Here is a 23,907-nt window from a genome sequence, read left to right as displayed (position 1 = left end):
GTAGCCCCGCCCTGGCCGGCCCCGGCCCCTGTCCCCACCCCACCCCGGGGCGCTGCGGGCGCCGAGGCGGGTGCGGAGCGGGAGCCCCCAGGCCAAAACCCGCGGGAGGGCGGGCGGGGGGCAGAGTCGGAGCGCCCCGGGACGCCGCGCGGGCAGCGCCGAGGCGGGGATGGCCGGCGGGGGCTGCCCGGGCCGCCTGGCGCCGGTGCTGCTGCTCGCCCTGCTCTGGCCGGGCCGCGCCGCGGCGGAGGTGAGTGAGCGCCGGGACGGGACGGGGCGGCGAGCGGGGTCAGCCGGGGCAGAGCGGGCCCGACCGCCCGGGGAAGGAAAGGGGAATGTGTCCGTTTAAAATGATGCGCGTCCCCCGCGCCCGGGCAGGGCCAGGGGAGGAGAGGTGAGAGGGGAGGGTTGGTGCGTCTCGCCCGGCTGCGGGGCACCGCTACCTGCGCTCCTCCGCCGGGCGGGGACGGGGAAGGGCGGGGAGGCCCCGCACAGGGCACCGCGTCCCTGCGGGTCTCAGGTGAGCTGGAGCCTGCCGCCCTTCCCTCTGAGGGGCTCCTGGCAGGAGATGGCGGGCACAGCCCGAGCCGCGGAGCCCGGTCCTGCGGGCACGGGGGATGCGGACGGCGAGGACGGAGCGGTGTCGGGTGTGGATGCTCTCCGAGGTAAACACTCCCGGAGCCGCACTGACTGTCTGGACCACCTGTGCCACCCTCATGACAAACTCATTTTACAGATTGTCTTTCAGGTTTAACGATGAGTGTACATCACCTTTCGGTCAGTAAATTCTCCTAGATAGTGCTGTAGTCTTTGCTGTTCCTCTCTCCTGTGTCTGGTTATAAGATTTGCATTGTACATTCCCAGCTGGGAGAAGAGCAGTCAGCTGTGAGGGTACATGGGCCAGTGTGGCTTTCAGTGTTTCTGGCAATTCCCAAAAAGAAAACTGCCAGTTTTAGTAAATTTCTGAGAGATATCAAACACACAAAACTGCCAGGTTTAGTAAATATTTAGTTCTCTTTCTTCCATAATAGTCAACAGTGTTAATTTTTCTTTGCATGTGTGAGTAAAGCTCCAACACAGTACATCAAAATCCTTTTATTATCTATCAAAACATTTTGAACTTCACCTTTATAAGGAAAAAATGTGATCTACCTTGTTGTTGCTAAAACAGAGCCACATTCTGCTGTAATTATCGGGAGCAGACTGATTAGTAGTAACATTTCTTCTAAACTAATGCAGCTCTTTCACTCACCCATTCTGGGTAAAGTGTCTGGAAACAGCATAAGCACCTCACCCAATATGTTTCTCTTTTTTTTTAATGGTACTCTAACTTGCAGTGAAGTTTAGTCATTTAACAAAGATACAATTGTTGTATTTGTAATGGAATTAAAATACCTCTTAGTTCTTATGTAGAATAGAGGTACCAAATCTAACTGCAAAGTGCCTGTTTTCTGCAGAGTTATTTCAGGTTCCGCCTACATCAGATGCCTAGTGTAAAGCAAGCTGTGGAAGAGTAATAAACTCAAGATTTGCCTCTCTCTTCTACCCAGTTTTCTGGGTTTTATTCCATTCTTCTCTTCCTCTTCTGGTGCCTCCCATCTGTTGTTCTTATTGCTCTGAAGAGCTGGACATCCTCATATGTGCTTCTGGATGGTAGTTAGAGAGGGCAGGCTGTGTTCCAGGAGTGCCTTCCCCCTCCCACAACACACACACTCACACTCTTTCTAAGCCTCTCTTCTGGCTGTGTTAATCTTGTCATCCTGTTTCATGGTTTTATCTACAAATGAAGAGCAAAAGAGGTGTATTAGCAGGTAAGACCCCATATATGGCCCAGTAAAGCATTTCAACTCATTTTTAGCAACCTCAGTGTGGTCCTGCAATATTTGCCTGTGTCACCAACTCGTGTACCACAGTTCTTTAGCAATCTTTCTGCTTAAGGTAAATCATAGAGCTCTGAAATACCAGTTTTCTGGAGCATTCTTGTTACAGGATCCTCATTTACACTTAGGTCTTAAAGACAGGATTTGGAATGGTAGGAAGTGTCTTCTACAGAAATCTTGCTGTTTAAGCAAAGTTTGAAGATGTATTGATTCAGTGATGCTGTGAAAATTCAGCAGATTTCAAATGTTTGAGCTTAGTTTAAACTAGGCTTGCAATTTAAGATTCAGATGTCATAATTTCTCTTCTTTTATGAAAATGCTGATCTTTTCAAAAGAGGAAGTCTAATCTAACATAATGTTCTAGATGATGGAGCAAACGAGAACTCGTTAAAAACCAGTTTTATCTAAACTAATTAAATATTAGTGGCTACTGTAATTGATATGAAATGATTGATGAATAAATCATTGCATCTTGGTTAAACTGTTCATTGCAAAGAAATAAGTATTGTTTATGTTTTAAATTCATGCTACACTTTCATATGAAAATAAATTGATGTTTGACCAGCAAGCAATACTTTTGCTGTTTGTATCAACTAAAAAATGTTGCAACATAGAAAATTTTAAGTGTAGCTTATTCTTGAAGACAAGAAAGAAAATTGTGAATTTATGCCTGCTGCTGTTTATACAGCAAATTTTGGTCCTCACAGCTCTTCACAGAGTCCAGACTTCCCTGCCCTGAGGAGGCTGAACTTTCTGGCACCTGCTAGGGAGTATTATTATCTGCATTCTTGGCCACTGGCATGCTCTAATCTTCTGAAAACTCAGCAGAAGTACCATCTTCCCATGTCAAAGGCTTTTCAGCTCATTTGATGTATTCCTTCACTACAAATACTGGTTTTATAATTCTTCAGATTTTTCCACTGTTCATTTAAATCAATGATAATAATAATAATTATAATCATCAGCATCAATATGTTTTCACAGAGTACAAGATCCTTCTTACTCCTCATTTCTTTTTTTTTTATTTTCAGAAAAAAATGGATTTGCTTTTGCATTGTTTCGTTTTGTTTAACAGCAGCTGGAATTGGTGCTGTTGATGCACATGTACAATTCAATTAATTCCCCTAAGTGTGTCCTGTCTTCTGGTACCCTTCATGTACTTCTTGTATATCTTGAAATTAAACACTAATCTAAAATTATTTCCTGAAATTTACTGTTTTGAATGACACTAATAAGAAAAATACCTCAGTCATGTTCATTAGTACTGAATCAATAGTGCTGCTTAGTGGCATTGATCATTTTTGTGATGGCATCAAGTCAGTATTTTTTCAGAACAGGACAAAAGAGAGTTTCTACTTGAGTAAGATTCCTGCACTGCAAGTTAGTTGCACCTTATGTTACTACCACTTTTTAACTTGTGTTATAAATACTGTTGCAATGTCCAGGGGATAAAATTAAGTGCTCCTTATTCTGTATTTGCCTCCATAATTATACTTCATATTTCCCATCATGTGCTGCTTGAACAGGAGGGGAGATAACAAACTAGGTGACTGTAAGACTTGGGAAGATCTTTTGTGCCTTCCCTTTCTCATGCTTGTTGTCTGTGACTAGATGCAAGTGTTCATATTCCACAATTAATTTTAGTTCTTACAAATGTTAGAATTTGCATGTAAATATTTATAAACTAATCTTCTTTCTTAAGCAATATTTTCTTTTTAACTATATGCAACCTACATTACTGTCACAAATAGATCTTAATACATTGCTCTGACAGGAAAAAATAGTGTTCTAGCTCAGCCATGACCATGTCCAAGGCTGGTAAGAATGGGATGCAGGCTGAATTGCTTAGTTTAACTAGGAATAAGGTGTTGGAAGGACCAAGTGTCAGAGTGAGAATGTTCCTCCTCTGTCAGCCTTCGGAAGTGCCCAGGTTCTTTGTTGCACAAGGCAGCTGAGAAGGGAAGATGTGCACCTGAATATACAAAAGGGAGTTCACTGAGCACGTTAGAAAAACAGGTCCTTTGTGAAGTGCTCTCTTTGATTTGGTGAATGTGATCCCAGCTCTGAAGTCAAGGAGGCTGTTGCTCTGATAATTGGGCCCAACTTCTACTGGACTGTTCTGCCCCTGATTGCCTCTGTAGTGACCTGTAATTCAGCCATCATCTGGATGCAGGAACAGGCCAATGTCAGAGCACTGCAGAGCAAGGCTTTTCCTACTGGGCCAAAAGAGTCAGCATAAATTAGCAGTTACCCTAAAGTTTGTGCATCAAAATCAGTGGAGTTCTGCTGTCTTATACCACGTGGAGGCTTGCTCTGATGGCCAAGAAATGTGAAGTGTGCCTGTGTGTATGTTGTCTCATACAACTGAAGGAAGATGAACCTTCTTAGGTGACCTTAGTAAACATCTGTGAAAACTGAACAGTTTTCTAGCAAAGGTACAAGGTAAATACACATCTGGGCAAAACTCTATAATTCAAGTTATTTTTCTGGCTGAATAATGTCACTAAAATTGTTAGGGTAGGCAGGCAAACACTGGGTCTTTCTTCAGTATTTTGCATTTTGTAGAGATATAACCATTTTATTTCGTGATCTCTGCTAGCAGTCTCTTCTGCAATACCTAGAGCTGATCTATCATAACATGTCTTTGAAACAGAATCCTTTGCTATTAAGTGCAACTAGGATGGGATGTCCGGTCATCTGTTTTACTGTCACATTCTCAGCCTGCTGCCTAACAGAGTAATACTAGAAGGCTCAGTATGTTGGCATGGATTACAGGAGCCTAGGAGGAAAGTGAAACACAAAAAGCCTTTTTTCTTAACTGTTTACAGCCCCAGTCTCTCACACTCACACTGAAAAAGTTCCATTTTGTCACACCTAGCCTATTTTTAGTTCCATTTGCATTATTTGTCTTAGCAATTTTGTGATAGGGCACAAGTCTCACGGGTTTACAGGTTTTCCATTTTGCCTGGTTTAGTGAAGGCTTTTTAGCTAAGGCTTTATTCTGTGTCTTTTTCATGTGTCATTTTGGAGGAAGCTGCAAGAAAAAGTGACCTTTTAGTTTTTTGTTGTTTGTTTGTTTTTTTTTTTCATTCTGTGAAATCACAGAGCCTTTCAAATAAGGAGGAACCAAAGCATGTGCAATAAGCTTTCTCTGAACAAGCTACTGTTGCTTTCATTGCTATTTGCACCACTTAACAGAAGATGCACACCAGGAATTTTATGAATATACAAATATACAGGCCTGAGGAGACAAAAATTATAGTGAATACTATTCCCACACTTAAAAGCTGGGAAAAAATAGAAATTGTGTCATGTAATGCTAAGTATATTATGGTAGGTAAGCAAAAATTCACTAGTTAAATGATGTGTATTCTTTGTTATTAAATTGCTCTTTTAAGATGACTGTTAGAAAAGAAGAACACGGATGAATAAGCTGATTAAACACCCTTAAAGGGGTGTTTTTCTACACAAAACAAAATTCTGTGGCCTGAACTGCCTAGTCTTTTTTTTCTAGGGGAAAAGAAGAATATTTATTTCTGTTGTCCCTATGTCCTCTTCAAGGTCAGGAGAAGAAACCCAGAGAGATGGGGTTTATGGGTCTGTCTGTGGAGACTTTACCCATCTGAATATATGAGGAACAATTGGGTTCAATTTCTGATAGTCCTCATCACAGTGACTTCCACACTAGTTAGATTATTTGTACAGTAAGATATTGGTCATTATAAACATATAGGTGTCAAAATATTCTGGGTTTTAGAAGAAGGAAAACTACCATTCTTTTTGTTTAAAGAGAGTAATTCTGTACCTTCTCTTTATAGACCAAAAGGAATTAAACCCCCAACAAAAACAAGAGATTCGAAAGCCTCAACTTACAGTTTTCCAAAGCTGCACACAGTGTGCCAGCTCTACTTACATAGATACTGAGTCATTTTAGGCAACTTGTACAACATGGGCCTTAGCAGCCATCACTACAGAGCTCACAAATGATTTGAGTTTGTGAAAACTCAGCGTGTTTGTTTTTTCCTGAATTAAAATATTTTACCCGTTTTATCCTAAGGCAGTGATGGTGACATAGGGGCAGAGTGAAGATTGCTAAGCCCTGCTGTTCTCACACTTCCTAACTGGTTACTGATGGTGAGTTGGAGACAAGGGAGAAGCTCAGTATAATTAATTGTAATGTAACTGCTTGAAGAAGAGTATTGTTGGCAACATGGAAGTTGTATGTGGGACATACACCCAGTGAGTGTATGACACACACCAATGACCAATGAGTGGTGTGTGCTTTCATGGGAATAGTATGAACAGGTACGTTACAGTGATTTCTGGAAACATCTGTGCAGACAGGCTTATTCACAGCAAAAAAAGATATGCTGTGTAGTAAGTATATCTCAAGGAAAAAAAAGAGAATTGTAGGGCGTTTAGCTTTTTTTTTTTTTTTAATTCTGTTCAGTGTTTTTTCCCCCCAAGGTCGTTAATTTATGCTTATCAAGCATAGTCAAGAGACACCAGTTCTATGAAAAATTTGTTTGCATCTGGTTTATACTGTTTAAATTAAGGCTTATGTTACTGCTTTTCTGTTATGTTAAATATGGGTACTTATGAGAGTTTTGGCTAGCACTACAAAATTGTTATAATACAAAAGTTCTTACCCAACAAGACTTTTCTTTAGAAAGTAAGAAAAGGTTTATAAAAGTGGTTTCAATCTCTGAAGTGAAAAAGGGGGTTCATGCACATATTCCCTTGGCATAATAGAAAGTTGTTTAAATGTTCATGTCCAGCAGCTTCTTCAGTTTCTCCCTGTGTGTCATTTACCTTAGTTGGTTTGAAGTGCCGTGATAAATATATCTTTATATTCCATGAAAGAACAAACCCTTTCCAAAAGAACTCATAACAGTTTAAAATTATGGATACGAAGTGAGGAAATTCTTACCAAGTTCAGAAGGACACGTGTGTTAACATGGTGTGATCATGGACTGTCTATCTGTCAGTCAAATGCAAAATCTTGCTTCTGTGAAGTGTTATGTTTTTCCCTATGATCATAAATGTTTAGGACTCCTCTCCTGCACCTCACACTGAAAGCAGCACAAAGCCAGTAATACAGGACCCGTGTCACCAAGGGGACATCTTGATTCAGTAGTTATTCCCTGAGCAAGGTTCCCATTACAAGTGTTTAATGGAGCTTATTCAACAACTGCACTGCCTGTAGCAGAACAGCTTTCTCCTACTGTGTCCTTTGAGAGCCAGTCTCTCTGTGTTAGATATTATTGACCAAGTTGTTTATTAGTTAGGTTAAAGGTGTATTCCTTTATAGTGGAAAGTCCAAATTAAAAAATTTTCTTTGTGTGCTGGATATTCAACTGGTGAGCAAAATGCTGTGAATTCTGGTAGCATACATGGCTGTTAACAGGAGTCTTCTAAGGTAGGAATGTCTGGCTGCCTTCCAGTTCACAAATCATTAAACAATGTTTCAGGCTTTAGGAACTGACATATTTTCCTTCATCTCATCATCTCCTATTTCTGCTCTATGTTGTCTATACTTATTGAAGGCTTAATAATTTGGTTTTGTTGTACTGGTCCAGCAATCACTATAAAAACACAAAGTTCTTCGTGGTCTTTGATAATTTTAATGAATTCATGTTTGATGCTTAGAATGCATGAAAAACTTTTAGTATACAGATTGTAATTGTGAGACTGGTATTTTGTTTTGATAGCAATATTTTGGAGCGAGGGGACCTCATTCTCCAGTACCTTGTACACTACGTGGTGATTTGCAGTTGTGCAACATGAGGGATATGCTGCCAGGGTCACATATCTACCAACCATGTCTAGCTAGAATTACTGACTGTGCTAGTCTAGCTAAGTATCCTAACACAGGTGCATCAGAAAAAAAAAAAAAAAGATTTTCCTCATGTAGCCTTTTTCACAGTGGGAATTTTTTTCTATACAGCTCTGCTCTCAGAACTTCTGCTTGAGCAGGGAAGGATAAATGTGCAAAATCAGAACTATGTCCAAGCTAGAAACTTTAGCTACCACCATAGTGTCCTTCAGAAAGTGCAGCATTTAACACCTCTGTGCAGCACATCTACACAAGTCTGTAGTGTCAATAAATGTTAAAGCAAAACTTTCCACTTACTGTAATCATAGTGTGTTACACCCACTTTTATTAGCTGTAATAGAAAACGTAGTAGAGAACATGAGGGAAATGGGCCTTTTGTAGTTTTAAGCACTGTGTTAACATCAACTGTTTGAGCAGGATTGTTCTATGTGCTCAGTTGTGATTTATAGATGCAGCTGGGATGTGTAAAGTGATTGCTCTGCACTGAGGCAGCTCAGGAAGAATTCAGAAATCTCGGTGTGTCAGCAGCCCTTGAAAATTCATAATCAAGACTCTTAAAGGAGCTGGCTCACTGATACATAATTTTTAATAACTATTGGAACTTTAAAGAAATTATGTAAAACTGGAAATTAGCTGATAATTTCCTTCCACTTAGAAAGGACCACGGAGATGACCTGCATATTTGTAGGCTGTTCAGGATATTGTTAATGAGCAGAAAGATGGAAAAGAAAAAAAAGTGGCATCACAGAAAAATAGATATTGTCCAGTAAGTCTTGTTGTATGTATTGATGGAGTTCTGATTTAGTCATTCTAGATGTTAGAATATAAAGACCTTGTGGCAGGATAGGTGAGATGCTAATAAGTATCCAGCTGAAATGAAAAATCCTTTGCCTTTTTAAAAGTGAGCCTGCTCAGCAGTTAGAACAACCAGTGATGGAAGGCGACAGCTTCATCACCAACTTGACAGAAGACACCTGGGCTATTTTTACTGTCCAGAGTAATTAATGGATATCACTTGCACTGCTTTTAATTCATTTTAGAATACCTCATGTTGCACAGTCATCTTTCATTTATGTTAACCAGGATTTACTTTGGGCATCAGTAGAGTTTGCCCATGAAATTAAAGATCAATCAGGCCAAAAGTGCAAACTTCAGCCTCAGTGCAGCCTCATTACTGTATTCCTACAGAATACATTTAATTGCATCTCAGCTTTCATCTGAATGTCTTTATTAAGTCATCCTGTGTGGTCTTGATCTGAAATACACTTAAACAGTAGGATGCTTGTTTCCTGCAGCAACACAATTTGCTACCTCTCTATTCTGGGTGCAGTATTTTTAATACAAATAAGTATTTTGAAATATAGCTGAGGTACTCTGATCCTCTCTGGATCTGGAAAAATAAATAAATACTTTGATTGTTTTGTCATCGTATATGTCATTTCAAAAAAGAGATCAACAAACAAATACCGGCTCATCACCCTCACTGGCTCATTTTGTCTGCTCTCCATCTCCCTGCCTTTAAACCATTCCCAGGATGACTGTGTTGCCCCACCACTGTGAGTGACAGGACTCAAATCCTGTGCTGTTGCCAGAGTAGGAGGCCTATTATTGCTGGCTCTTTTCCTTACATTAACACTTTGTCACATCCTTTGACATTTTCAGGTTTGATAACGTCCCTGAATACGTTTTCTGACATCCTTCATATAACCAGTGCCACTGGCAAAGTTCTGGGGGCTGTGCAAGATCCTCTCTGAGGCTCCAGATTAAGTTACCATGACTGCAATGGTGGGAGTAGCAGTGCCATGCTGAACATACAGTAAGCTTTGTATAGGTGACAACATAGTCTGTAGTATGTTATTTATTCCTTCTTTTTTTTTGTAATTTCTTTGAGGAATTCTGTGAAAGAATTCTGGAACACTTTTAAACAGATGGTTAAGTTAGTCTATGAATAGGGGCCAGGAAGATGTCAGAGCCCCATAGAATCCAATCCCGTAGTGTAGGAAGGGCAATTCACTGTTATAGATAAGGTTGCACCCACTGAACAAAACATTAACCACTGCAGTAAATGTTCTTCAACGTGTACAACTGTAAATATTCAAAAAGCATATAATACTACAACTATCACTGAAAACACTTTTGAGAAGAGCTCCTCTATAAATTACTCCAAAAAAGTGCTGCGGTTTTTGAATTTTGGTTCATTGGTGAGTTAATTTGATTTGGTATTCATACAATGATATAGCTTTGTCCTTTTGCATAGGTTTTAGGTCAAAAATCTAGTGCCATCTACCATATTTAATAATTCGCTATTATTATGAAAATCACAAAACAAAAAAACCTGTGGCTTTGTTAATACATACTTACGTAGATGTTATTGTGAGAGTCTTGAATAAACCATTAATAACTAATATTCAATTTACTTCTTTTATAACCTGGCAACATCCTATCGTTTTGTTATGATCCTTTGTTAAAGGAGCTTCAGGCATCTTGCAAGGATGTGGAACCATTCAGCAGTATAAATGAGCAATGATTTTTTGGTTCAAAGCTCCTTTACAGAAGGCATAATCTAATCTTACGCAAAAAATCATATGCCAAAACATTTAGTATTATCCAGCTAACTGACTGTGTAATGTAAAATCATCTTTGGTCTTTTCAGTTTAGTTTAAAGTGATATGTGTACACAAAAAGACCTAAATAGATCTGAAAGCTTACTAATGGCAAATTAAACACATTCTAAGCATTCTGACTTCTTGAAGAGCAAATGCTCTCTTTCTTTACATAGTTTATTAACCTTGATTACTTGTGTAGCACCATAAGTTTCTACATGTTCATGCATTTAATTTCACACTGGATTGTCTTTGATTAAAAGATAAAAGAAAAAGGTTTCTTCTGTATCTGTACACCTCAGGTCTTCTGCAGATTATACCTCTTACAGAAAAGTAATATCATTTTGTGTGGTTCCTCTACATGTGGAAAACTGTGCTTTGCATACAAATACTGTAAAGAATCTTCTTTTGGCTTTGCTCTCACAGGCAGAAATAAGGTGCAACTCCATGAATGTCCATAGAATTACGATGGTAAATGACTTGTGGGTATTTCTCAGGAAAGCTCTCTATGGTCAGCCAGGTCCCAGTTACACTGAAGAAGTTCTGAGAATTTAGAATACTGTAAGCAATTTTTCCCTCAGTAAACAGCACCTTTCCTGGACTCAGACAAGTGTCTACTGAATCTGTCAGCTAAATCAGCACCTGAGATTGCTGGTAGTTGGGTCTCATAGGGCTTGTAGTTAATTGACAATTGTCATATGCAAGCCCTAAAAAGGTGGAAGCTTGAGTCACTCACCAGCCCTGGATAGCAGTGGAATGCAGTACCTTCCATTTAAGGCTAATTTTATTGTTCACTGTGTGTTTCCCTGAGCAGCTACCCTTTTTATACTGATTAGCAGAGCTGTACCAATATTCTGTGTCACCTCTTTTGAAGAAAGTGCTTTGGGATAGAAGGTACTGTCATTGAATAGGGATCAAGAAAATCAGCTGTCATATAGATTATTCCAAATTTACTTTGAGATATATGTCACTTTATCCTCTGGTATTGATGTTTAAATGGTTAAAATATCTGTCATATAACTGACTTAGTGAATTTAAATTATCCAATACCAAACTGATTGACCTCAACAAGAAGAAATCAGGATACTTAATTTGTTATTAATTCTGCACTAGTGTTTATTCTTGTGCCTCTGGGGATATAACCATGTTGATTAACATAATAGTAAAGGTAACATAGCTACACGGTTTCTGTCCTACATGACACCTTTGCTTTCCAAATTTCTGATGCCGTACCACTTGAATTCCAACTGTCAGATCAGGGGAAGAGTGAGTCTTCTTTAAATATGCCAAAGAATTAGGTATTTGATGTTTGCAACTCTTTAAAAATCTATCTTGAAACATGAAGAGCACCTATTGATCTGTCTCTAGAACACAGGCAGATACAATAATTTCTTGGGGGATTTGCTTTTCGTGGCCAACTGATTTAATTTCTGCTTTATTTGGTAAATGAATGTTTAAATAGCTGTTCACTGGAGGAATGCTCCCTGTACCTGTTCTAAAATTGATAGGTGGCATCATCTCACCTAACTTCAGCCACCTAAAAGACAAGCAGCAACTATAAGGAATTTTCAAGTCCATAGAGAACAGCAACTACTTGCAGCATCTTTCCTTCATCCTAAAAGAAACACCTAAAGTGACTGGATGTGGAGTTCCTAACTGGATGTCAGATTTCCCAGTCTAATCAAAGGAAAGAGGCAAACCCCATGAAATGTGTCTGGGACACCACACACCTCAGTTTTGAACGGAAACAATAGAAAAAATTGATCTCGCTTGTGGGAAGAAAAGAGGCTTTTCAATTCCATGGAGTATTTTCCCTGAACAGATTATTACAGGAAAATTTAAATTGAATGACAATCTGACGTTATAATTTTAAAATGTAGTGGAGTACCTTTTTTCCTCTGCCTTTTTTTTTCTATTTTTTTGAGAACACCACTGAAAAAGTTACAAATTAGAAACAGTGTGACTGCTGTAATCTGGCCAGCTGTAGGGGCTAATTAATTCTACCTGCAAGATCTAAATAGAAATTTCATATCATACCATCTTAAAGGCTTTAATCTTTTAAGAAAAAATACAGCTCTTCCTTTTTTTCTGAATTTTATGTAATTTAGAAAAATATCTTCATAACCAATATGGGATAGTTGTCCAATTCCTATTGTCTGTAACTATAACATAGTTATATATATCCTAGTACATGGTACAACTATATGTTATATCATGATAAAAATACTTACTAAAGTGGGAGGATAAAGTAAAAAGTTACCCTCTTGCTACAGGGGTTCAATAGAAGTCCTTCAGCAAGAACTTCAAAAGCAAATGAAAGAATTTAAATGTACCAAGCAGGACAGTATATGCAGCTTACTCCCCATCTCTATGAAAATCAAGGCTTTAATAACCTCAATAATGTTTTGGTATATATCATACTTATGTTAACAACGGTTTAGGGTTTTTTTCTCCCCTCCACTGAAACAGGATATGTGAACATGACTGTAGAAAAGTCCTGCAGGAGCGGGGACATCCCTGTGTGAGGGCACCCACTGTCACACAGATCAGCTCAGGAACAGAGGAGGATAAAAGGAATAGAATTGTAATCTAAGAAAAATAGCAATATATTTGTTCATTTCTGCAGTAATTTTTTTGAAGAATCATCAATGTTTAGTGTTATGAGCGCAACCAATTGAATTTTACATTTCATACTGTTATTACTGTTATTACATTACTGTTTATTACCCTGGTGGTGGCAAGCATGGCTTTTTGGCCTTTAACCCACCTATAAAATGAAACTAGTGCCCTTTTCTGTCTTAAAATACAGTATAGAGGAATAATGAGCTCCTTTCCACTGTTGAGAATTTCCACTTCACAAACATTTTTTAAAGTTGTGTTATCTGTGAAACAATTACCTTACTAAAACCACTGAGATTTCATTTGCCCCTCACCAAACAACACAATGAGAAAAATCACTTTGTTATGAAGTTTTTCTTTTTTGTTTTTCAGAGCTGTGTATGCAAAGGTAAAAGTCCCTGCTTTTGTGACAGCACAAAAGGTAGCAAGGTAAGAACAACTACATTTTCCTTTTTTAAAATTAGCTTATATACCTGGAAATTATTAATATATTAGTTCAGTTGATAGAGTGAGCATATTTAGTGTGTTTACAACATTACATGATGTTTGAACACCAACAGAACCACTGCCTGAGGCACTAGGTCCCTTCACAGACTCCTAACAAATGCCCACAGCTCCATTTCCCTGGCAGCAGCTCTCCTGTTACAAATTTCACAATGCCATCAAGAGTGTCATGAGTGTCATGTTCAATGCTTCCCTCTTTCCATCTCTGGACCCTGTTCCCCCTCCCTTTTCCGGTTCCTGAAGGAAAGCTGCATTCACTGCCATCAAACAGATAAATCTCTTGTAGATCAAGACAGGGGATGAGTTCCTGGGTCCTAATCACAAACACCTTGCCAGCATTGAAGGAACAGCATCAAATCCGTCAGCAGTAACAGATCCATGGCTCTGCCTGATGCCAGGAGCGCTTTGGCAGAGGCTCTGAGTGGCTTTTACTCAAACCTGAATTACACAAATGCCAAAAATTCTTTGAAACTCCCGCTTGCAGTTGGAAAAACAACTGATTCACAAATGAAAGGGGCATTATTGAAGGAGTCATGGTTGCATTTCAGGCTCACCCTGAACACAGGGATTGTCCTACTAAGCCTTAGCAACAGATTTCAGACATCTATAAAGATTTAGGATTGTGATTACTCTCACTAATTGGCACATCTGGCTGGTAAAGAATTACAACTTTACTCCTGTACTTCTTGTACCAAGAAAAATGTCATATTGCACCACAGAAAACACTGTTAGTCTTGCTAGGAAGCTTCATTTTAGTGTTGGAGAAAGTTTCTCTCAAAGTAAATATGTTCATTATTGAAATACATTTACATAAGTGGGAAAGGAGTATTATATATTATATATTTTCAGTAAAATCTCCATGTTTATTTTTAATCTTCGTAGTTGGTCTAACCTGACTTTCTCCTAACCAGTGAAATCGAGACCAGCTGAAAAACTAGAAAAAAAATAAGCTGCCCACTAATAGAGAAATATTAATAAGAATGAACATTCACAACTTGCCTTCATCAGTTCCATGTTAAGTCACTGAGCAATTTGTAGGGAGGAGCGAGTCATTGTTTACACTGATGAAGATTTTCATGTAGCTTTGGAAAATCAAGACAATGACATTAATCAATATGTTTTGATAACTGTTGAATGTTAAGAAATTCTCCAACCCGGAAATCTTCTGTTCTTGTTGATCTCTGGGGAAGAAGGTGTGGATAAAATTGCCCGTGCTGTGTAAAGGGGAGTGAGGGCGTTAGGAGAGCGCAGGGCTGCTCTGGACCCGGGCAGCCCACCTTGGCTGCAGTGAGGGGGGCGAGCTCAGGGGAGGCAGCTCCAGGACTTTGTTTTTCCTGCGAGCTGGTACCGCACCCCCTCCAGCGGCACATCCTGGGATAGCGTTAATCCTTTTCTCTTTGGACACTGGTGGATGAAATAAACTATTTGTTATAAAAAGCTACGCCAATTTATGATACAGATCTCACCATCACTTCATAATGCAATTCTTACATTTGTCTTAAATTATTCTGGGATTATATTCTATCTTTAGATATATTTTTATTTTATTTTAATTCAGAAGCTATTTAAAATCTGGTGAGTTTGTGGGATTTTGAGGAGCGAGAATTTGTGGCGGGACAAGCCAAAGAATTTTGGCTTCCCAGAGATGTCTTTTGGATCCTGTCTTGTACATCAAATAAGACACACAAACTTCTGCACAGCAGAATTTCAGGTGCTTGCTTAGTAAAACTTCATATAAAGCAGAAGAACTGACCTTGCTGTAGAGCAGCAGCCATTAAGTTTGCTGACTACAAATTAGGGCTGCTAGGATGGATTTGGATTTGTGATGCTAAACATGATGGAGGAGTATTAACCAGGAATATGTATCAGCTGCTTTCTTAAACTTTTCATGCTGCCAGCTGACTTCTGTACTCTGCAAAATCTTGAGTATTGTAGTGTTTTGAGGGCTTCAGCCATACTTAGGAGCATGTTACCTCCTTCAGTGGTGCCATGGCAGCACATAGGTGGGCCACAAAAACAGGTCAGTGTGGGCAAGAGTAATAATACATCTGCCACAGTAGCAGAAAGTTAAGGGGTACTGAAAGTTATTAATGCCTTAGAAATAGGCTATCCAAAGGAGAATTCACGGATATTTTAAGAACTTAATTTTCTTAATATTTACAGGGTGAAAAAGGCTTTCCTGGTGTTCCAGGTCCACCTGGTCAAAGAGGCTTTCCTGGTCCAGAAGGGCCTCCAGGGCCACAGGGACCAAAGGTAGGTATGTATGTGAGACAGAGAGAGATACACACAGAAACTACTGTGCTCTACTGTGAAAGTCAGCTATGACTGTGTAGACAATTCTGTTTTAAAAACCAAAACCAAACCAAAACCTGTCTCAGAGTTTCCCATTTGGTGAGGGATGTTATTTGTTCACCAGCTACAATGGTCATTTTAGATTGAGTCAAAGCAGCTGATGCAACTGTGGGCATACCCACTGTGAGGGTATGAGGATGGTGAGGCCCTGGAAGAGGTTCCCCATCCTTAGAAGTGTTCAAGGCCAGGTTGGATGAGGCTTTGAGCAACCTAGTCTAGTGCAAGGTGGCACTGCCCATGGGAGGGAGGTTGGAACTACATGGTCTTTGAGGTCTCTTCCAGCCTGAATCATTCTATGATTTCACAATACATCCTCTGAAAACACTGAAAGGGAGGGCAGGACACCAAGATTTATGCAAGTTGTATTAAACAGTTGTTTGCTTTAGTGTCTGTAACAGGCAAATAATTTATCTATCTACATAGTTAGTTTTGTGTGCACATGTTGGTATCGAAATTAAAAATATTGCATGTCCCACTGACATATTTGTGCTTTTTCTCATTTCTATTGAAATACATTGCTTTCCATTTGTGACCCAGGGTTCTCCAGGGCTTACGGGCTTAGTTGGACCCAAAGGTATACGAGTAAGTGTTTACGTTTTAAACAAACTTTTATGTTTTAAATGTTGTGTTAAATTCCAACTTGGTTCAATAATATGTGAAAATAAAAGCAAAACATTATAACATTATATATGATTTTAAAGTATGATTAAAATTTATGACATGGTGTGTGCACACACGTTATTTATTTTTAGAGCTTTTGCTTTTTTTGCCAGACTTCATGTAGGTTCATGCTGTATGTATTTAATATTTGGGAGTGCTATGAAAAAGTCAGACTAGAATTCCATGAAGAGGTTTATTTTTGGGGTTTTTTTTCTGTGGGCAAATCCAGTTTATGTTAACAGTGTGTAAGCTACCATTCTGCTTGATTCACAGTCAGAAGAGTTAAGGAAATAATGATCTCTTGATAGAGTCATCTTCTTATGAATGTGATCAAAGAAAAACTGCTTTTGTTTAATATTTGTAATATTATTCCTGTGGTTTTATATGATTAGGGACTCCCAGGAATACCCGGATTTTCAGGTCCTCCAGGCCTTCCAGTAAGTAAAAATGAAACCAATTTAACCATTTGTCTCTTGTTACAGCCTTCAGTGCCCAATTATCCTCAGCTCAATGTTCTCACTGTAGTCTCAACATCAACTTTGTCTCTGTCAATTGGCCTAGAGATAAAAATCTTGGCATCAGCAATTCTTACTCATTGTAATGATTTAAGAATACATTGTAATCTGTCAAGTCTTGTGAAACACTGCTCCAACATAAACTTTTCAGTGTTTCTGTAGGGCAAGATGAATGTGCAAAAACAAAGCCTGTGTCAATTTTGTGCCTCTTTTTAGGGTGAACCGGGATCTGTTGGGCCTCCTGGGCGCCCGGGCATTCCAGGATGCAACGGCACAAAGGTACAAACCAAGCTGAATGTTCTGGAGATTGTTTGGCTGTGCTTGGGAATGGCCAAAAGTATTCTAAATTCCAACCCCCCACCTCCCCCAATATACAAAAACTTCAGTTTGTTTTGGTTTGTGACTTTATCAGTTAGAAAAAGCTGGAATCATGAGGCCAGAGGAAGGAAAAGTGCTGCCTTTTTGTGCAAGATAGATAATTAAACTTTGCTAAAAGTTAAGAATAATGTTTGATATTTTGACAGATAAACTTCATTCGTTTGATCCAGAAGACCCAATCAGTTTTGTCCAACATGTCCTTCTGTTGCAATAGGTTATAGAAGAGATGGTTAATTAATTTTATTTCTCCAGTATCTAGCTTGCAGTTGACAATTCATAAGTCCTGAAAGTAATTAAAAGACATAATGTTAAGTTACAGATTTACTGGATTTTCTTTGCTTTGTGAGCAAATGCTTCCTGTATTCTGAAAAAGGGAATCAGAATACTGCCTACTACAGAAAATCATACATTTCCAGTGTAACAGTGAACTGAGCTAACAGCAAATAAAGCCTGGTGTCTGGGGCAGAACTCGAGACCCATACAATGCTATGTTCCCCTCCTAGCAAAATATGGTGGTAATGCACACACAGTTTTAGTGTGATGGCATAAAAACCTTCTTTTATAATCACATTGGCTAAAAGCAGACTAAATAATAAACAATAATATGCATTAACAATCACTGTTACTTGCTTTCAGGGTGACCAAGGATTTCCAGGTCCTCCAGGTAGAAGAGGTGCTCCAGGTGTTCCAGTAGGTGTCTGTGAAATTCATGATTGGGTGCATTCCTACCACATAGAGCCAGTCACTGAAGGAGGGTAAAGCCTCACATTAGCTCATATTGACAACAGTTGAAATATATAGATATCTCCATTTTATCAGTATGAAAACTGTGTGGTAAAGAGACCAGAGTTAAAAGTAATGCTTTACTGGCTGCATGTTGGGCCTCAACTTCTTAGTTAGTGCATAATGTTCATTGACTGGAGTTAGCTCTTTAATCTCAAGGGATATTCATGAAAATTTACCACTTACATCTCTAAACATGTCAAAAATATATGTAAAATATTGCATAAATATCTTTGAGGTAAAAATGGCTTAATTAAGTTGATAAGAATCGTGAATTAAACCCAGAACTTCTCATTCTGGGTGCATTGCTTTAACCCTAGGATTTGGGTTTTTTCTCTGCAGAAATGTGTTTTTAAGAGAAATTTCTGAATAAATGGAAGAGAAATGCTCTCTGTCAAGTTCCAGTGGCTTCAAATCTAATAATTTCTAAACATGATCTTTATTTTACCAGCTCTCCTGGTTTTATTTTTTTATTCATTTGTTAAGGTCAGGCTTCAAAACAGTTCTGCCTTCACTTGTAGAGTTGTACCTGTGACATATTTTTTAACAATATGCCCTTTCTTCTTTACTTGAAGTCTGGCATAATAAACTCAACTACACACCTTCTTAATGGAAATAAATAACTTGAAGAGCACCAAGCTTAGAGAATATTTAGCATATCCTTTAAGCACTGTCTCTTTTACTGTTCTGTTTTAATATGACTGTTCTTCTTCCTAGGGTATTGATGGTATCAAAGGAGAGAAGGTCAGTTATTTGCATCATATTACACAAAGTATTTATTGGTTATCAACAATTTGTGTGTATGTCTGCTGCTGGAAAAGAGTTCTTAACATCACCATTCATGGGAAACAGAAGGTTTACTGTCCAGAGGAAGCAACCACAAAGTTTGGTGCTTCATTTGTATGTGTACCATTCACCTCAAGTTACAAAATGGTATATAATTGCTTTTCCCTTAAGCTACTGTTACTGCATGCAGGGAATTTACACTTTCAAGCACACAAGGAACTAAGCTCCTCCCCCAAACAGGTTATGAATCCATAGGGAAATCTGCAGATGGACTAGAGAGTATTTTAAAGGGTTAAAAAGAATCAAAAATAAATGGAAGGCAAGGACAGTGCCTGAGTAATGTAGGTATATCTGGAAAGAAGACTGCTCCTAACAGAGAGCTGGAATGACTGGAAAAGGTATATTTTGTTTAATAAAATATTTTTTAAAGGTAGAATTATCCATAGTGGACAATTTCCATCATTATGCAGTTGTGATGGTGTTTATTTCCCTACAAACTGTATTAGAAGATTTGTCTCACTAGAGAGTTCTACAGCATAACTTTTTATCTTTCTTTTAATCTAATTGTCCAGGGGTCCCCTGCAGATGGATATAGCCAAGAGTATGGTGCAAAAGGTGATCCTGGATTGCCAGGAATGCCTGGACTTCAGGTAACTCAAAATTAAGACAATGAGACAGATATATGAAATAATATAAAATAATATAAAAAATCCCATTGTATATAAAATCAGTAGGTGTTAAAAATATGTTGTATTTTATGTAATTTAATGTAGAGACAGTATTTTTCACAACTATGTCACTAATTTCTAAACAGAAAACAGTTCTCTGCCTTAAATTGTTAACTTTATATAATCTGATCAATACTATATATTAGAAGTCTCTCTTCTGGCTTTACAAAAAGAGTACACCAAGATAATTGTAATTAACTTTGCCATCAGAACCAATAGTGTCCATTATGTGCTAGTAAAGTGAGATTGGCCAGTCAAGTTGCAGACAAACAGTTCTTTAGATATGGAGAAAAACTGGTCATAGATTTATGAGTTTACCCCTACATATAGGATAGAATAGAATAGAATAGAATAGAATAGAATAGAATAGAATAGAATAGAGCAGAATAGTTGGAAGGGACCTATAATGGCCATCTAGTCCAACTGCTAAAATTCCCAGTGAAGTAAGATTGAACAGATTAGACCAACTCAACTTCTAGAGTACTAACAAAGGACAGTATGGTCTATATTTTAAAAATGGACATTAATAGACAGAGCTGACATTTCTTTTGAGTATTACAATAAGCAGAGAGCATTAAATTACAAAGAAAATTTAAAAAATATTTTTTCATTTCTTTGAAAGTGAAACTTTGAAATATAGGGTTTATTGAATAGAATATTTAAAAGATTGAAGGCTTATTAGGACCCTTAATAGGACTATATGGATTATGAATCCACATTTCTCAGAAGAATTACATCCTCATTTGAGTACTTTAGTTTTAGAACAGATATATTTTCTCATGTTTCAAAACATACAGCAACCAATGAAGTAGTGAGGAAGAGTTAAAATTCTATATTATCCTGAGACCTGAAAAAGAAATTCAGGAACAGTGCTGCTCTTCTGTTTGCTATTCAGTTCATTGGTGATTTGCTTATAATCTTGCCAGAGATTTATTCCTGTTTCTTTTTTAATATGTAGGGTGCCCAGGGTTCTCAAGGATATCCTGGGGAACTTGGACCACCGGGCCCTCCAGGACCTTTAGTGAGTATGAACTTATATCTCCTTGTTACTTCAACCTTTGACTTTCCCTAAACCCTATGGAATTACACAAATACAAGTACCTGACTCTCCCAGACTCATTTCAGGTCTAGACACATGTGTATGTAAAATCCATGTCCCTCTGCACACATCTGATTTCTTGTTTTCAGTTTCTTTAGATTATTTTTTATGCATGATAATTTCTATATTCTCAGAGGCATCCTTGTCTACATAGGCATAACTTTTAATTCCCAAATGACTACCCATTCATTCACTTCAAATACTAATATATATATATATATATATATATATATATATAACTTTGAGAGATGTATGTTTGGAACTGTATAAACAGTCTGTCACCCACTGACAATGACTTGTGGTTGTAAAAGTGGAAGAAAAAATAAAAATAGTGATATAATTCATCATTTGAAGATGAGTTCTTCAAAACACCTATATCAGTGCTAAAGATTGTGATTTTTTTTTTAATTAAGGATATTTTCTTTCCTTTTCTGTAGGGCATGCCAGGGAAAGCAGGACCTCCTGGACCTAAGGTAGTCTCAGATTGGTAATAAAAATGAAGACTTTCTGTTATGTATAACATCAATTAACTCATTTTTGTAGGTGTTTTTAAAATTTTTTAAAAAATAATTTTGGGGGATTTTTTTACAGGGTCTTATGGGACTGAAGGTAATAGGAAGCAAAGGAAGAAAGGTAATTCCATAAAAAGTGTAAAACATTTTGTAAGTTTTGTATCTGTGTTCTGCATGTTCTGATACGCTGTGGTGAAATGTTTAGGGAAGTAAGTAGTGTGAAATAAAAGTTTTCAGTATATACGTGGAAATCTTTTGCTGGAAAATGTTGGAAAACCACAGTGTCTGTTAATGACTCTATTTTTCTTTTTTCTTTCTAGGGTGACACGGGGTTAACTGGCCCCCCTGGACCACCAGGAACTGTCATTGTGACACTGAGTGGACCAGACAACATGACGGTAGTAAAATTGTTACATCCAATAAGCCACCTCCCTAGGTTTGACTTCGAGGGGACATTTTCATCTTCATGTTCTTCTTCACTTACTTTTACCCACCCTAACATTTTCCAGGCTTGTTTAGCTAGATATTAAGCTCTCCTTAGAGTGTGTCTGTACAGCCAGCTCAGCTGGAGCCTGCATGATGCCACTGGAATGCTGCATGGATCCACCTGCTGTGGATCTCGGAGTACGTGAAGAGGAAATCACTTTTAGCTTCCCCAAATCAACGTGTATTTTCTGAATGGCTCTCAAAGCCACAGCTGTGTTGAACCTCCCAGCCTTGTCACTGAAAATATCAGGACTCTGAGCTACCAGAGTGACAAAAAAGCTTGCAACATGTTCATGTACAAATTGTAGTTTGTTTTCTCATTGCTTTTACTGAAACATGAGTAATCATGGAAAGTGTTGGGAAAACAATAAATATTAAAGAAAGGAAATATTCTGATTCAGCTTTCATTTTAAGTGTTGCTTTATGAATTAAAATTCTTGATTTTTGTCCTTATATAGAAATTAAACAGCATTTATTTTAAGTATTCACATATTAACAGGACAAGTCCTGAACCTGATCTTGACTCTGTTTTTCTTATTCGATTTTCAACTAATCCATGGATGTAGCAAAACTCCTTCTCCATTTAGTGCTAAAATGAAAAGTGAATTTTGCACAAAACTGTGTTGAGGAGGGAAGAGAAGGATCACAGAAGCAAGATTCAGCCTTTAGGCACAGCAGCTCTCCCTGTTTAAATCAAATATGGACCACTTGGAGCACTTTGCAGTCACAGCTGTGGTAGTTGATCATAGGGAAATGGCAATTTTTCAGAGACATTGGGCATTAAGGTTTAAAAAAACCTCAAAAATTGTTACATAAATAGTTTGGAGCATCAGTCTAACCAGGTAATGATTAGGCAGTCCCTAAACTTTGGCTTTACAGTGATCTTAGGTTGTGGCCCAATATATGATGGTGCTATACAGTGATCTAATCTTATGTCCACAGAGGCAAGGATGGTGTGGGTAGCCACTGCATTTATGTTTGGGAAGGAACTGTAGCTCCAGTGAAGGAACTAAGGTTTATTTGGTTTTTTGCTTGCTACTTTTTGCCCTTTGTGGGGATATTTCCTGCAGTCCCCTTGCATGCAATCACAAATAGGTTATTTTGACCTTGTTCTGAAGTACATGCAGAACCAGTTTCTTTTTCAGACATCATACATTTAGTCAGGAGCACTGATAGGAAGTTTCTGTTTCTTAGTCATTTACATAGAGCCATCTCTGCTTAAAGAAGCTTGCTGGTGACATGAGGATTTCCCATTTGTAAAACTGGAGCATTATGGTAAGCACAGAAAAATCCAAGAGACCATAGTAAATTCTTCTTTTCTGTGTAATAGGATTTGAAAGGAGAGAAAGGAGAAAAAGGATCAAGAGGACTTCCAGGGCCCATGGGATTTACAGTAAGTAACCAGAAGTAAATCCCTAAAATCCAGATGTTCAGGCAGCATCAGCTACTATTAGTACTCTAAATGCTACTCTTTAGAGTCCAGTATTTACACCACTTATTTCAACCTTTAATGACAAGAATAAAACTAATGAATAGAATAGAACACCTATTAACAGCACTCTAATTGTACTTTATATTAAAGATTAAAAAAAATTATAAAATATATATTTAATTTAGAAAATGGAAGTCTCAAAACATGAGTATTTTGAGTGTGGTTTTGTTACAGGGGCCGGTTGGTGATTCTCAAAGTGAAAAGGGTGACCGAGGAGAACCTGGAGCAGAGGTATGTGCAAAACAATTGGATACAAATAGCTTAAGTCTGTTCTGCAAAGCAGTTTTAAACTGGTTTTGCTGTCCAGTGTTTGTTTCAATGCCACTCTGAGCAAAATTTCTGAGATTCAAAAGCTCTTTCATGCAGTAAAACCAGATGAGAGCTGATAGTCAGGTGACTGTTCTATAGGCTCACATACCATGAGTACCCAGAGTAAAGGTCAGGTGATGGTGGGTGCACTTCTGTTTGTTTTGCTGTAAAGGTTCTACTGTTGAAACTTTGTAAAAAATGTGCTCTTCTAAACATGTACAGGCTTTATAGTGTGAGTGTATATGTAGAAGAGAATTAAAAACACTGGGTTTACTTGAGACAGCAGACTGAAATTAGTATACTCAACCAGCAGCCATGTGGAGATATAAAAAGTTGCCTAAGAGAGTTATTCTGTTGACCAGGAT

General features: G+C 38.3%; 1 protein-coding gene across 2 annotated transcripts in view; it reads left to right on the top strand.

Annotated features, from left to right (window-relative positions):
• Positions 1-23,907, top strand: part of COL4A3 (collagen type IV alpha 3 chain) — a 65,513-nt gene that overhangs the window by 7,333 nt on the left and 34,273 nt on the right. Inside the window, exons 1-15 of one of the 2 annotated variants that reach the window (XM_051781268.1) lie at positions 63-250; positions 13,311-13,367; positions 15,606-15,695; positions 16,332-16,376; positions 16,847-16,891; positions 17,186-17,248; positions 17,984-18,037; positions 18,848-18,874; positions 19,489-19,566; positions 20,603-20,665; positions 21,181-21,216; positions 21,335-21,376; positions 21,576-21,653; positions 23,072-23,134; positions 23,408-23,464. In XM_051781268.1, coding sequence (XP_051637228.1) covers positions 170-250; positions 13,311-13,367; positions 15,606-15,695; positions 16,332-16,376; positions 16,847-16,891; positions 17,186-17,248; positions 17,984-18,037; positions 18,848-18,874; positions 19,489-19,566; positions 20,603-20,665; positions 21,181-21,216; positions 21,335-21,376; positions 21,576-21,653; positions 23,072-23,134; positions 23,408-23,464 — 879 coding nt within the window. In that variant the 5' untranslated portion in view covers positions 63-169. Of the gene's footprint in view, positions 1-62; positions 251-13,310; positions 13,368-15,605; positions 15,696-16,331; positions 16,377-16,846; positions 16,892-17,185; positions 17,249-17,983; positions 18,038-18,847; positions 18,875-19,488; positions 19,567-20,602; positions 20,666-21,180; positions 21,217-21,334; positions 21,377-21,575; positions 21,654-23,071; positions 23,135-23,407; positions 23,465-23,907 lie in introns of those variants that run through there. The other variant, XM_051781269.1, reaches the window with a different exon arrangement.

Source organism: Manacus candei, unplaced genomic scaffold, assembly GCF_025592945.1.
Source record: "Manacus candei isolate 608988 ecotype Guabito, Panama unplaced genomic scaffold, ASM2559294v1 h1tg000015l, whole genome shotgun sequence".
In the NCBI taxonomy this organism is placed as follows: Eukaryota; Metazoa; Chordata; class Aves; order Passeriformes; family Pipridae; genus Manacus; species Manacus candei.
This window is presented reverse-complemented; position numbering and strand designations above follow the sequence as displayed.